Source organism: Pezoporus wallicus, unplaced genomic scaffold, assembly GCF_028554395.1.
Source record: "Pezoporus wallicus isolate ANWC-B61680 ecotype Strahan unplaced genomic scaffold, APGP_CSIRO_Pwel_v1 contig_14504, whole genome shotgun sequence".
NCBI classification, from domain to species: domain Eukaryota; kingdom Metazoa; phylum Chordata; class Aves; order Psittaciformes; family Psittacidae; genus Pezoporus; species Pezoporus wallicus.
Genome location: NW_026642615.1, coordinates 1 through 12,674, shown reverse-complemented (window position 1 = coordinate 12,674; position 12,674 = coordinate 1). Strand labels below are relative to the sequence as shown.

At 67.6% G+C, this 12,674-nt stretch overlaps 1 protein-coding gene across 1 annotated transcript; it reads left to right on the top strand.

Annotated features, from left to right (window-relative positions):
• Positions 1-277: 277 nt before the first annotated feature.
• Positions 278-11,978, top strand: PPP1R13L (protein phosphatase 1 regulatory subunit 13 like; the record flags this gene model as incomplete). The annotated part of the gene is made up of 7 exons (XM_057430948.1): positions 278-331; positions 2,389-2,487; positions 2,588-2,661; positions 3,349-3,679; positions 5,083-5,489; positions 6,799-7,122; positions 11,845-11,978. Coding segments are annotated over 7 exons (1,423 nt in total), but the record flags the coding sequence as incomplete, so codon positions are not given.
• Positions 11,979-12,674: the final 696 nt, after the last annotated feature.

The window sequence follows — 12,674 nt, the reverse complement described above, 5'->3', positions numbered from 1 at the left end:
CCCGTCCCCATTCCAGGACATTCCCGGCCGGAGCCGCTCCTCCCTGGCGCGCAGGAGCCTGGAGACCCCCGAGGGGGCGGGGGACGCGCTGGGCCCCCCCGGCTCCCCCCGGGCCCCCCATTTCCTGCAGGGCGAGGATCGGGCCCCTTCCCCCCGGCCCAAGCTGCTGGCGGTGCCCGGGGGGGGCCGAGCCCCGTCCCCGCGCCCCCCCCTCCGCCCCTATGAGCTGCTGGGAATGGGGGGGGGGCCCCGGCCCCTCGCGCCCCCCCCCTATGAGATGCACGGGCTCTACCCGTCCATCGGCGGGGGGCCGCGGCCTTCCGGGCACAGGGTGAGGGGGGGGGGGGCCCAATCCATCCATGGGTGTCCCCATCCCCATGGGTGTCCCCATCCCAATCCATCCATGGGTGTCCCCATCCCAATCCATCCATGGGTGTCCCCATCCCCATCCCAATCCATCCATGGGTGCCCCCATCCCCATCCCATCCATCCATGGGTGTCCCCATCCCCATCCATCCATCCATGGGTGCCCCCATCCCAATCCATCCATGGGTGTCCCCATGGGTGCCCCCATCCCAATCTATCCATGGGTGTCCCCATCCCAATCCATCCATGGGTGTCCCCATCCCAATCCATCCATGGGTGTCCCCATGGGTGTCCCCATCCCAATCCATCCATGGGTGTCCCCATCCCCATGGGTGTCCCCATCCCAATCCATCCATGGGTGTCCCCATCCCCATGGGTGTCCCCATCCCAATCCATCCATGGGTGTCCCCATGGGTGTCCCCATCCCAATCCATCCATGGGTGTCCCCATCCCAATCCATCCATGGGTGCCCCCATCCCAATCCATCCATGGGTGTCCCCATGGGTGTCCCCATCCCAATCCATCCATGGGTGCCCCCATCCCAATCCATCCATGGGTGTCCCCATGGGTGCCCCCATCCCAATCCATCCATGGGTGTCCCCATCCCAATCCATCCATGGGTGTCCCCATGGGTGTCCCCATCCCAATCCATCCATGGGTGTCCCCATCCCCATGGGTGTCCCCATCCCAATCCATCCATGGGTGTCCCCATCCCCATGGGTGTCCCCATCCCAATCCATCCATGGGTGTCCCCATGGGTGTCCCCATCCCAATCCATCCATGGGTGTCCCCATCCCAATCCATCCATGGGTGTCCCCATCCCAATCCATCCATGGGTGTCCCCATCCCCATGGGTGTCCCCATCCCAATCTATCCATGGGTGTCCCCATCCCAATCCATCCATGGGTGCCCCCATCCCAATCCATCCATGGGTGTCCCCATGGGTGCCCCCATCCCAATCCATCCATGGGTGTCCCCATCCCCATGGGTGCCCCCATCCCATTCCCATCTATGGGGTCCCCAATCTCTCCTTGGGTGTCCCCATCCCATTCCCACCTATGGGTGCCCAATCCATCCATGGGTGTCCCCATCCCCATGGGTGTTCCCATCCCAATCCATCCATGGGTGTCCCCATCCCCATGGGTGTCCCCATCCCAATCCATCCATGGGTGTCCCCATCCCCATGGGTGTTCCCATCCCAATCCATCCATGGGTGTCCCCATCCCCATGGGTGTCCCCATCCCAATACATCCATGGGTGTCCCCATCCCAATCCATCCATGGGTGTCCCCATCCCCATGGGTGTTCCCATCCCAATCCATCCATGGGTGTCCCCATCCCCATGGGTGTCCCCATCCCAATACATCCATGGGTGTCCCCATCCCGTTCCCATCTATGGGTGACCCTAATCCCTCCATAGGTGTCCCCATCCCCATGGGTGTCCCCATCCAATTCCCATCCATGAGTGCCCCAATCCCATCCGTAGGTGTCCCTATCCCCATGGGTGTCCCCAGTCCACCCATGGGTGCCTCAATCCCATTTCTATCCATGGGTGTCCCCAGTCCATCCATAGGTTTCCCCATCCCCATGGGTGTCCCCATCCCATTCCCACCAATGGGTGCCCCAATCCATCCTTGGGTGTCCCCATCCCTATGGGTGTCCCCGTCCCATCCCCATAGGTGTCCCTATCCCCATGGGTGCCCCCATCCCATTCCCATCCATGGGTGTCCCCAGTGCATCCATAAGTTTCCCCATCCCCATGGGTGCCCCCATCCCATTCCCACCTATGGGTGCCCCAATCCACCCACGGGTGCCCCCATCCCGTTCCCACCCATGGGTGCCCCAATCCACCCATGGGTGCCCCCATCCCATTCCCACCAATGGGTGCCCCAATCCATCCATGGGTGCCCCCATCCCCATGGGTGCCCCCATCCCATTCCCACCCATGGGTGCCCCAATCCACCCATGGGTGCCCCCATCCCCATGGCCGTGGGGGGTCCCTCAGCTCCGTGTCCCCCCCCAGATGACTCCGTGCTCAAGCGGCGCCCCCAGAAGGGCTGGAACGAGTCCGACCTGGACCTGGTCTATGAGAAGAAGCCCCCCAGCGGGGGGGGGTTCGACCGTGAGCAATGGGGGGGGGGTCCAGAGCTGTTTTGGGGTGCCCTGGGGGGGTTGGGGTGCTCCTGACCCCTTTGTGTTGTCCTTCCCCCCCCCCCCTTTAGGTCCCTCTCCATCCCTGGGGCTGATGCTGTCACCATGGAGGGAGTCGAGCCTGGATGGCGCCGGAGGGGGCAAGGTGAGAGCTGGGGAGGGGGGGGTCCTGCAGGCCTGATGCGGGGTGATGGGCACAGGGGCCGGTTATGGGGGTCCTGCAGGCCTGATGCCGGGTGATGGGCGCAGGGGCCGGTTATGGGGGTCCCGCAGGCCTGATGCCGGGTGATGGGCGCAGGGGCCGGTTATGGGTTCTGCAGGCCTGATGCGGGGTGATGGGCGCAGGGGCTGGTTATGGGGGTCCTGCAGGCCTGATGCCGGGTGATGGGCGCAGGGGCTGGTTATGGGGGTCCTGCAGGCCTGATGCCGGGTGATGGGCGCAGGGGCCGGTTATGGGTCCTGCAGGCCTGATGCCGGGTGATGGGTGCAGGGGCTGGTCCTGGGGTGCCGCAGCCCCGATGCCAGGTGATGGGCGCAGGGGCGGGTTATGGGGGTCCTGCAGGCCTGATGCCGGGTGATGGGCGCAGGGGCCGGTTATGGGTCCTGCAGGCCTGATGCCGGGTGATGGGTGCAGGGGCTGGTCCTGGGGTGCCGCAGCCCCGATGCCAGGTGATGGGCGCAGGGACTGATTATGGGGTCCCACAGCCCCAATGCCTGGTGATGGGCGCAGGGGCCGGTTATGGGGGTCCCGCAGGCCTGATGCCGGGTGATGGGCGCAGGGGCCGGTTACGGGGGGGGTTCCGTCCTCCCCGCTCACACCGATGCCCCGCAGGACGCCGCCTACGCCGGGCACAGCTCCACCCTGCCCCGCAACTTCAAGCTGCCCCCGGGGGAGCGGCGGGGCCCGGAGGGGCCGTTCCGGCGCGGGGGGGCCGGGTCCCTGCCGCGGGCCTGGCCCGTGTCCCGCATCCCGGTGCCCCCCCCCGCCGCTCCGCGCCCCCCCCGCCAGAAGCCGCTGCCGCTCTCGGTGATCTTCAAGCTCCAAAACGCGTTCTGGGAGCAAGGGGGGGGCGCGCCCCGGGCGCTGCCCCTCGGACCCCCCCCCTCCGCGGCGAGGGCACCGCAGAAGCAGCCCCAGGGACCTGCGCTGCCCCCCGGGGAAGGTGAGGGATGGGGGGGGGGGGTTTGGGGGCTGCAGCGTTGGGGGTGCGAGGGGGGGTTTGGGGGCACAGGAGGGGTTTGGGGGGTACAGGGGGGTTGGGGGCACAGGGGGGGTTGGGGGGCACAGGGGGATTGGGTGGCCCAGGAGCGGTTTGGGGGCTACAGGGGGGTTGGGGGGGCACAGGAGGGGTTTGGGGGGCACAGGGGGATTTGGGGGCACAGGGGGTTGGGGGGCACAGGGGGTTTGGGGGGTACAGGGGGGTTGGGGGCACAGGGGGGGTTGGGGGCACAGGGGGTTTGGGGGCTGCAGCGTTGGGGGCACAGGAGGGGGGTACAGGGGGATTTGGGGGGGCACAGGGGGTTTGGGGGGCACAGGGGGGTTGGGGGGGCACAGGGGGATTTGGGGGCTGCAGCGTTGGGGTCACAGGAGGGGTTTGGGGGTCACAGGACGATTTGGGGGGCACAGGAGGGGTTTGGGGGGCACAGGAGTTTGGGGGGCTGCAGCGTTGGGGGCACAGGAGGGGTTTGGGGGGCACAGGAGGGGTTTGGGGGGTCACAGCAGGGGTCGGAGGGGTCACAGGAGGGCTCTGGGAGGGTCACAGGGGGGCTCCCGGGGGGGTCACTGGAGGGGTTCTGGGGGATCACAGGAGGGGTTCGGGGGGGTCCCAGAGGGGCTCTGAGGGGGTCCCATGAGGGCTCCCGGGGGCTCCCAGGGGGGCTCCCGGGTGGGTCACAGGGGGGCTCTGGGGGGGTCCCATGGGGGATCCGAGGGGGTCTCAGGAGGGGTCCGGGTGGTCCCATGAGGGCTCTGGGGGGGTCCCATGAGGTCCTGGGGGGGGTCCCACGGGGGATCCGGGAGGGTCCCATGAGGTCTCTGGGGGGGGTCCCATGAGGTCTCTGGGGGGGGTCCCATGAGGTCTCTGGGGGGGTCCCATGATGTCTCTGGGGGGGGTCCCATGAAGTCTCTGGAGGGGTCCCATGATGTCTCTGGAGGGGTCCCATGAGGTCTCTGGGGGGGTCCCATGAAGTCTCTGGGGGGGTCCCATGATGTCTCTGGGGGGTTCCCATGAAGTCTCTGGGGGGGGTCCCATGATGTCTCTGGGGGGGTCCCATGATGTCTCTGGGGGGGTCCCATGATGTCTCTGGAGGGGTCCCATGAAGTCTCTGGGGGGGGTCCCATGATGTCTCTGGGGGGGTCCCATGATGTCTCTGGGGGGGTCCCATGATGTCTCTGGGGGGTCCCATGATGTCTCTGGGGGGGTCCCATGATGTCTCTGGGGGGTCCCATGATGTCTCTGGGGGGGTCCCATGATGTCTCTGGGGGGGTCCCATGAAGTCTCCCTCGTGTCCCCACGGGTCCTCCTCCTCCTCCTCCTCCTCCTCCTCCCTCCCCGTTTCCCCGCAGCCGCGGCCCCTTCCCGGCCGCTTCCTCCGGAGCCGTCGCTGCCGGAGGCGGACTCGGAGCTGGAGCCGGAGGTGTCGGAGACGGGCGAGGCCGTGGCGCGGCCGCTGAGCCCGACCCGGCTGCAGCCGCTGTTGCCCGCCGAGGCGCAGCGGGACCCGGAGTTCCGCGCCGTTGCGCGCTCCCTCGCGGAGATGCCGCGGCCGCTCAAGCGCCGCGGGTCCATGGAGCAGAGCCCGGGGCCGCCCCCCCGCGCCCGTCAGTACCAGGAGCTCATCACCAAGCTCCTGCACCGGGGACCCCCCCCCGCCGTCACCGGGGAACCCGAGACCGGAGCCGGAGCCGCGCACGGCGAAGGTCGCCAAAGTCCCCCCGCGGAACCGGAACCCGAAAGCCCCGCGCCAGCCCCGGTGAGAGCGAGAGGGGACCCCCGGGGTCCTTTGGGTGCTTCTGAGGGGGGGGACCCTGATGTCCTTTGGGTGCTCCTGGGGGGGACTTGGGGTCCTTTGGGTGCCCCGGAGAGGACCTTGGGATCCTTTGGGTGCTCCTGGGGGGGAACTTGGGGTCCTTTGGGTGCTTCTGAAGGGGGGGGGACTGGGGGTCCTTTGGGTGTTCCTGGGGTCCTTTGGGTGCTCCTGGGGGGGAACTTGGGGTCCTTTGGGTGCTTCTGAAGGGGGGGGGACTGGGGGTCCTTTGGGTGTTCCTGGGGTCCTTTGGGTGTTCCTGGGGTCCTTTGGGTGCTCCTGGGGTCCTTTGGGTGCTTCTGAGAGGGGGGGGACTGGGGGTCCTTTGGGTGCTCTTGGGGGGACTTGGGGTCCTTTGGGTGCTCCTGGGGAGGGGGGACTTGGCGTCCTTTGGGTGCTCCTTGGGGGGAACTTGGGGTCCTTTGGGTGCTCCTGGGGTCCTTCGGGTGTTTCTGAGGGGGGGGACTGGGGGTCCTTTGGGTGCTCCTGGGGTCCTTTGGGTGCTTCTGAGGGGGGGACTGGGGGTCCTTTGGGTGCTTCTGAGGGGGGGGCACTTGGGATCCTTTGGGTGCTCCTGGGGTCCTTTGGGTGCTTCCGAAGGGGGGGGACTGGGCGTCCTTTGGGTGCTCCTGGGGTCCTTTGGGTGCTCCTGGGGGGGGGGGAGGTTGGGGTCCTTTGGGTGCTCCTGGGGGGGGACTTGGGGTCCTTTGGGTGCTCCTGGGGTCCATTGGGTGCTCCTGGGGGGGGACTTGGGGTTCTTTGGGTGCTCCTTGGGGGGGAACTTGGGGGCCTTTGGGTGCTCCTGGGGTCCTTCGCGGTTTCTGAGGGGGAACTTGGAGTCCTTTGGGTGCCCCGGAGAGGACCTTGGGGTCCTTTGGGTGCTCCTGGGGGGGGAACTTGGGGTCCTTTGGGTTCTCCTGGGGTCCTTTGGGTGCTCCTGAGGGGGGACTTGGGGTCCTTTGGGTGCTTCTGAGGGGGGGGACTGGGGGTCCTTTGGCTGCTCCTGGGGGGACCCTGATGTCCTTTGGGTGCTCCTGGGGTCCTTTGGGTGCTTCTGGGGGCGACTTGGTGTCCTTTGGGTGCTCCTGGGGTCCTTTGGGTGCTCCTTGGGGTACTTTGGGTGCTCCTGGGGTCCTTTGAGTGCTCCTGGGGGGGGAACTTGGGGTCCTTTGGGTGCTCCTGGGGTCCTTTGGGTGCTCCTGGGGTCCTTTGGGTGCTCCTTGGGGTACTTTGGGTGCTCCTGGGGTCCTTTGAGTGCTCCTGGGGGGGGAACTTGGGGTCCTTTGGGTGCTCCTGGGGGGGGGGGGGGTTGGGGTCCTTTGGGTGCTTCTGGGGTCCTTTGGGTGCTCCTGGGGGTTCCCTGATGTCCTTTGGGTGCCCCGGGGTTCCCCCGGCGGCCGCTGACTCCGCTCCCGGTACCGGTGTTGGGGGGGGGGTCCAGGAGCTGCGCTCGGCGCTGCGGGACCCGGCCTCCCCCCGCAAGCGTCCCGGGGCGCGGGTGCGGCTGAACCCGCTCGTGCTGCTGCTGGACGCGGCGCTCACCGGGGAGCTCGAGGTGGTGCAGCAGGCGGTGGCAGAGGTGCGGCAGCACCGGGACCGGGATGGCGGGGGCGAGGAGAGGGGGGTGCGGGGAGAGGGAGCGGGATGAGGGAGGCAGGGACCGGGGGGTGCGGGAACAGGGACCAGGACCAGGGGGATGCGGGAGGCAGGGACCGGGGGGATGCGGGGACAGAGACCGGCACCAGGGCCCGGGGGATGCGGGGACAGGAACTGGGATACGGGAACAGGGACCGGGGGGATGCGGGGACAGGGACTGGGATGCGGGAGACAGGGACCGGGATGTGGGGACCAGGACCAGGGGGATGCAGGAACAGGGACTGGGATGCGGGAGACAGGGACCGGGATGTGGGGACCAGGACCAGGGGATGCGGGAACAGGGACCGGGATACGGGAGACAGGGACCAGGGGATGCGGGAACAGGGACTGGGATGCGGGAGACAGGGACCAGGATGTGGGGACCAGGACCAGGGGGATGCGGGGACAGGGACCGGGATACGGGAGACAGGGACCGGGGGGATGCAGGAACAGGGACCAGGAGCAGGGGGATGCAGAGACAGGGACCGGGATGCGGGAACAGGGACTGGGATGCGGGAGACAGGGACCGGGATGTGGGGACCAGGACCAGGGGGATGCGGGGACAGGGACCGGGATGCGGGAGACAGGGACCGGGGGGTGCGGGATCGGGGACCGGGGGATGTGGGAACAGGGACCGGGGGGATGCAGGAACAGGAACCGGGATACGGGAGACCGGGACCAGGGGATGCGGGAACAGGGACCGGGATGCGGGAGGCAGGGACCGGGATGTGGGGACCAGGACCAGGGGGATGCGGAGACAGGGACCAGGATACGGGAGACAGGGACCGGGGGGATGCAGGAACAGGGACCGGGATGTGGGGACCAGGACCAGGGGGATGCGGGATCAGGGACCAGGGGGATGAGGGGACAGGAACCGGGATGCGGGAACAGGGACCAGGACCAGGGGGATGCGGAGACAGGGACCGGGATGCGGGAGACAGGGACTGGGGGGTGCGGGAACAGGGACCGGGATACGGGAGACAGGGACCAGGGGGATGCGGGATCGGGGACAGGAACCGGGGGATGTGGGGACAGGGACTGGGGGGATGAGGGGACAGGAACCGGGATACGGGAGACAGGGACCGGGGGATGCGGGATCGGGGACCAGGACCAGGGGGATGCGGGATCGGGGACCAGGGGGATGAGGGGACAGGAACCGGGATGCGGGAACAGGGACCAGGACCAGGGGGATGCGGGATCGGGGACCGTGGGGATGCGGGGACAGGAACCGGGATGCGGGAACAGGGACCGGGGGGTGCGGGGACAAGAACCGGGATAGGGGAGACAGGGACGGGGACCAGGGGGATGCGGGGAGAGGGACCAGGGGGATGCGGGGAGAGGGACCAGGGGGATGCAGGAACAGGGACCGGGATACGGGAGACGGGGACCGGGGCATGCGGGGAGAGGGACCCGGGGATGCGGGGTCAGGGACCAGGTGGATGCGGGCTGGGGGTGATGAGGAGAGCACTTGTGGGGTGATGGAGGTGACAGAAGATGCTCTCGGGGTGGCACTGGGATACGGAGGGGACGGGGGTGGCAGTGGGGTGCTCTGGGGGGCACTGGGGCACAGGGTGCTCTGGGGGGTGGCACAGAGGCTCTGCGGCGGTGCCGTGGGGCACAGGGGGTGCTGTGGGGATGCCGTGGGGCACAGGGGGTGCCGTGCGGGTGGCCTGGGGCACAGGGGTGCTGTGGGGCGCCAGGCGCTGTGCGGTGCTGTGGGTCACAGGGGTTGATGTGGGAGTGCCGTGGGGCACAGGGGTGCTGTGGGTCACAGGGGATGCTGTGGGTCACAGGGGATGCTGTGGGTCACAGGGGATGCTGTGGGGCACAGGAGGTGCTGTGGGGCACAGGAGGTGCTGTGGGGCACAGGGGATGGCACAGGGGGTCCCGTGCGGGTGCCGCGGGGCTCAGGGCACTGTGCGGGTGCTGTGGGGGTGCTGTGGGGGTGCTGTGGGGCACAGGGGTGCGGTGTGGATGCTGTGGGGTGCCGTGGGGCACAGGGGTTGCTGTGGGGATGAGGTGGGGCTGCCGTGGGGCACAGGGTGCGGTTTGGGTGCTGTGGGGGTGCCGTGGGGCATAGGGGTTGCTGTGTGGGTGCTGTGTGGGTGCTGTGTGGGTGCCGTGGGGCACAGAGGTTGCTGTGGGGGTGCTGTGGGCGTGCTGTGGGGGTGCTGTGGGGCACAGTGGTTGCTGTGTGGGTGCTGTGTGGGTGCTGTGGGGCACAGGGGTTGCTGTGTGGGTGCTGTGTGGGTGCTGTGTGGGTGCCGTGGGGCACAGAGGTTGCTGTGGGGGTGCTGTGTGGGTGCTGTGGGGGTGCTGTGGGGCACAGAGGTTGCTGTGTGGGTGCTGTGGGGCTGCCGTGGGGCACAGGGGTTGCTGTGTGGGTGCTGTGTGGGTGCTGTGTGGGTGCCGTGGGGCACAGGGGTTGCTGTGTGGGTGCTGTGTGGGTGCTGTGTGGGTGCCGTGGGGCACAGGGGTTGCTGTGTGGGTGCCGTGGGGGTGCCGTGGGGCACAGGCGTGCTGTGGGGCACAGGGGTGCGGTGTGGATGCTGTGGGGTGCTGTGGGGCACAGGGGTTGCTGTGTGGGTGCTGTGGGGGTGCTGTGGGGGTGCCGTGGGGCACAGGGTGCGGTGGGGCACAGGGGTTGCTGTGTGGGTGCCGTGGGGGTGCCGTGGGGCACAGGGGTTGCTGTGGGGCACCGGGTGCGGTGTGGGTGCTGTGGGGGTGCTGTGGGGCACCGGTGTTGCTGTGTGGGTGCGGTGTGGGTGCTGTGGGGGTGCCGTGGGGCACAGGGTGCGGAGGGGCACAGGGCTGCTGTGGGGCACAGGGGTGCGGTGTGGGTGCTGTGGGGCACAGGGGTGCTGTGGGGTACAGGTGTTGCCGTGGGGCACAGGGGTTGCTGTGTGGGTGCTATGGGGCACAGGTGTTGCCGTGGGGCACCGGGTGCGGTGTGGGTGCTGTGTGGGTGCGGTGTGGGTGCGGTGTGGGTGCTGTGTGGGTGCTGTGTGGGTGCGGTGTGGGTGCTGTGTGGGTGCGGTGTGGGTGCTGTGTGGGTGCGGTGTGGGTGCTGTGTGGGTGCTGTGGGGCACAGGGGTGCTGTGGGGCACAGGTGTTGCCGTGGGGCACCGGGTGCGGTGTGGGTGCTGTGTGGGTGCTGTGTGGGTGCTGTGTGGGTGCGGTGTGGGTGCTGTGTGGGTGCTGTGTGGGTGCGGTGTGGGTGCTGTGTGGGTGCGGTGTGGGTGCTGTGTGGGTGCGGTGTGGGTGCGGTGTGGGTGCGGTGTGGGTGCGGTGTGGGTGCTGTGTGGGTGCGGTGTGGGTGCGGTGTGGGTGCTGTGTGGGTGCGGTGTGGGTGCGGTGTGGGTGCTGTGTGGGTGCGGTGTGGGTGCGGTGTGGGTGCTGTGTGGGTGCGGTGTGGGTGCGGTGTGGGTGCTGTGTGGGTGCGGTGTGGGTGCGGTGTGGGTGCTGTGTGGGTGCTGTGTGGGTGCTGTGTGGGTGCTGTGTGGGTGCGGTGTGGGTGCGGTGTGGGTGCTGTGTGGGTGCGGTGTGGGTGCGGTGTGGGTGCTGTGTGGGTGCTGTGTGGGTGCGGTGTGGGTGCTGTGTGGGTGCGGTGTGGGTGCGGTGTGGGTGCTGTGTGGGTGCTGTGTGGGTGCGGTGTGGGTGCTGTGTGGGTGCTGTGTGGGTGCTGTGTGGGTGCGGTGTGGGTGCTGTGTGGGTGCGGTGTGGGTGCGGTGTGGGTGCTGTGTGGGTGCTGTGTGGGTGCGGTGTGGGTGCTGTGTGGGTGCGGTGTGGGTGCGGTGTGGGTGCTGTGTGGGTGCTGTGTGGGTGCTGTGTGGGTGCGGTGTGGGTGCTGTGTGGGTGCGGTGTGGGTGCGGTGTGGGTGCGGTGTGGGTGCTGTGTGGGTGCTGTGTGGGTGCTGTGTGGGTGCTGTGTGGGTGCGGTGTGGGTGCGGTGTGGGTGCTGTGTGGGTGCGGTGTGGGTGCGGTGTGGGTGCTGTGTGGGTGCGGTGTGGGTGCTGTGTGGGTGCGGTGTGGGTGCGGTGTGGGTGCTGTGTGGGTGCTGTGTGGGTGCGGTGTGGGTGCTGTGTGGGTGCTGTGTGGGTGCTGTGTGGGTGCGGTGTGGGTGCTGTGTGGGTGCGGTGTGGGTGCGGTGTGGGTGCCGTGGGGCTGAGTTGGGGCTCTGTGGGTGCTGTGTGGGTGCTGTGTGGGTGCGGTGTGGGTGCGGTGTGGGTGCTGTGTGGGTGCTGTGTGGGTGCTGTGTGGGTGCTGTGTGGGTGCGGTGTGGGTGCTGTGTGGGTGCGGTGTGGGTGCTGTGTGGGTGCGGTGTGGGTGCTGTGGGGGTGGGTGCGGTGTGGGTGCTGTGTGGGTGCGGTGTGGGTGCTGTGTGGGTGCTGTGTGGGTGCGGTGTGGGTGCGGTGTGGGTGCTGTGTGGGTGCGGTGTGGGTGCTGTGTGGGTGCTGTGTGGGTGCGGTGTGGGTGCTGTGTGGGTGCTGTGTGGGTGCTGTGTGGGTGCGGTGTGGGTGCTGTGTGGGTGCTGTGTGGGTGCGGTGTGGGTGCTGTGTGGGTGCTGTGTGGGTGCTGTGTGGGTGCTGTGTGGGTGCTGTGTGGGTGCGGTGTGGGTGCGGTGTGGGTGCGCGGGTGTGACGTGACGTGGCTGTCCGGCGCCGCAGCTGAACGACCCGAGCCAGCCCAACGACGAGGGCATCACGGCGCTGCACAACGCGATCTGCGGGGCGCACTACGGCATCGTGGAGTTCCTCATCGCCAGCGGAGCCAACGTCAACTCCCCCGACAGCCACGGATGGTGCGGGGGGACCGCGGGCTTGGGATGCGGGTGCGGGTGGGGTGGGGATGGATGGGGATGGGATGGGATGGGATGGATGTGTGTTATGGGATGGGATGGATGGATGTGTGTGATGGGATGGGATGGATGTGTGTGATGGGATGGGATGGATGTGTGTTATGGGATGGGATGGATGGATGTCTATTATGGGATGGGAATGGGACGGATGTGTGTTATGGGATGGGATGGATGTGTGTGATGGGATGGGATGGATGTGTGTGATGGGATGGGATGGGATGGATGTGTGTTATGGGATGGGATGGGATGGATGTGTGTGATGGGATGGGATGGGATGGATGTGTGTTATGGGATGGGATGGATGTGTGTTATGGGATGGGATGCGGATGGATGTGTGTGATGGGATGGGATGGATGTGTGTGATGGGATGGGATGGATGTGTGTTATGGGATGGGATGCGGATGGATGTGTGTGATGGGATGGGATGGATGTGTGTTATGGGATGGGATGCGGATGGATGTGTGTGATGGGATGGGATGGATGTGTGTTATGGGATGGGATGAGATGGATGTCTATTATGGGATGGGAATGGGACGGATGTGTGTTATGGGATGGGATGGATGTGTGTTATGGGATGGGATGGGATGGATGTGTGTGATGGGATGGGATGGATGTGTGTGATGGGATGGGATGGATGTG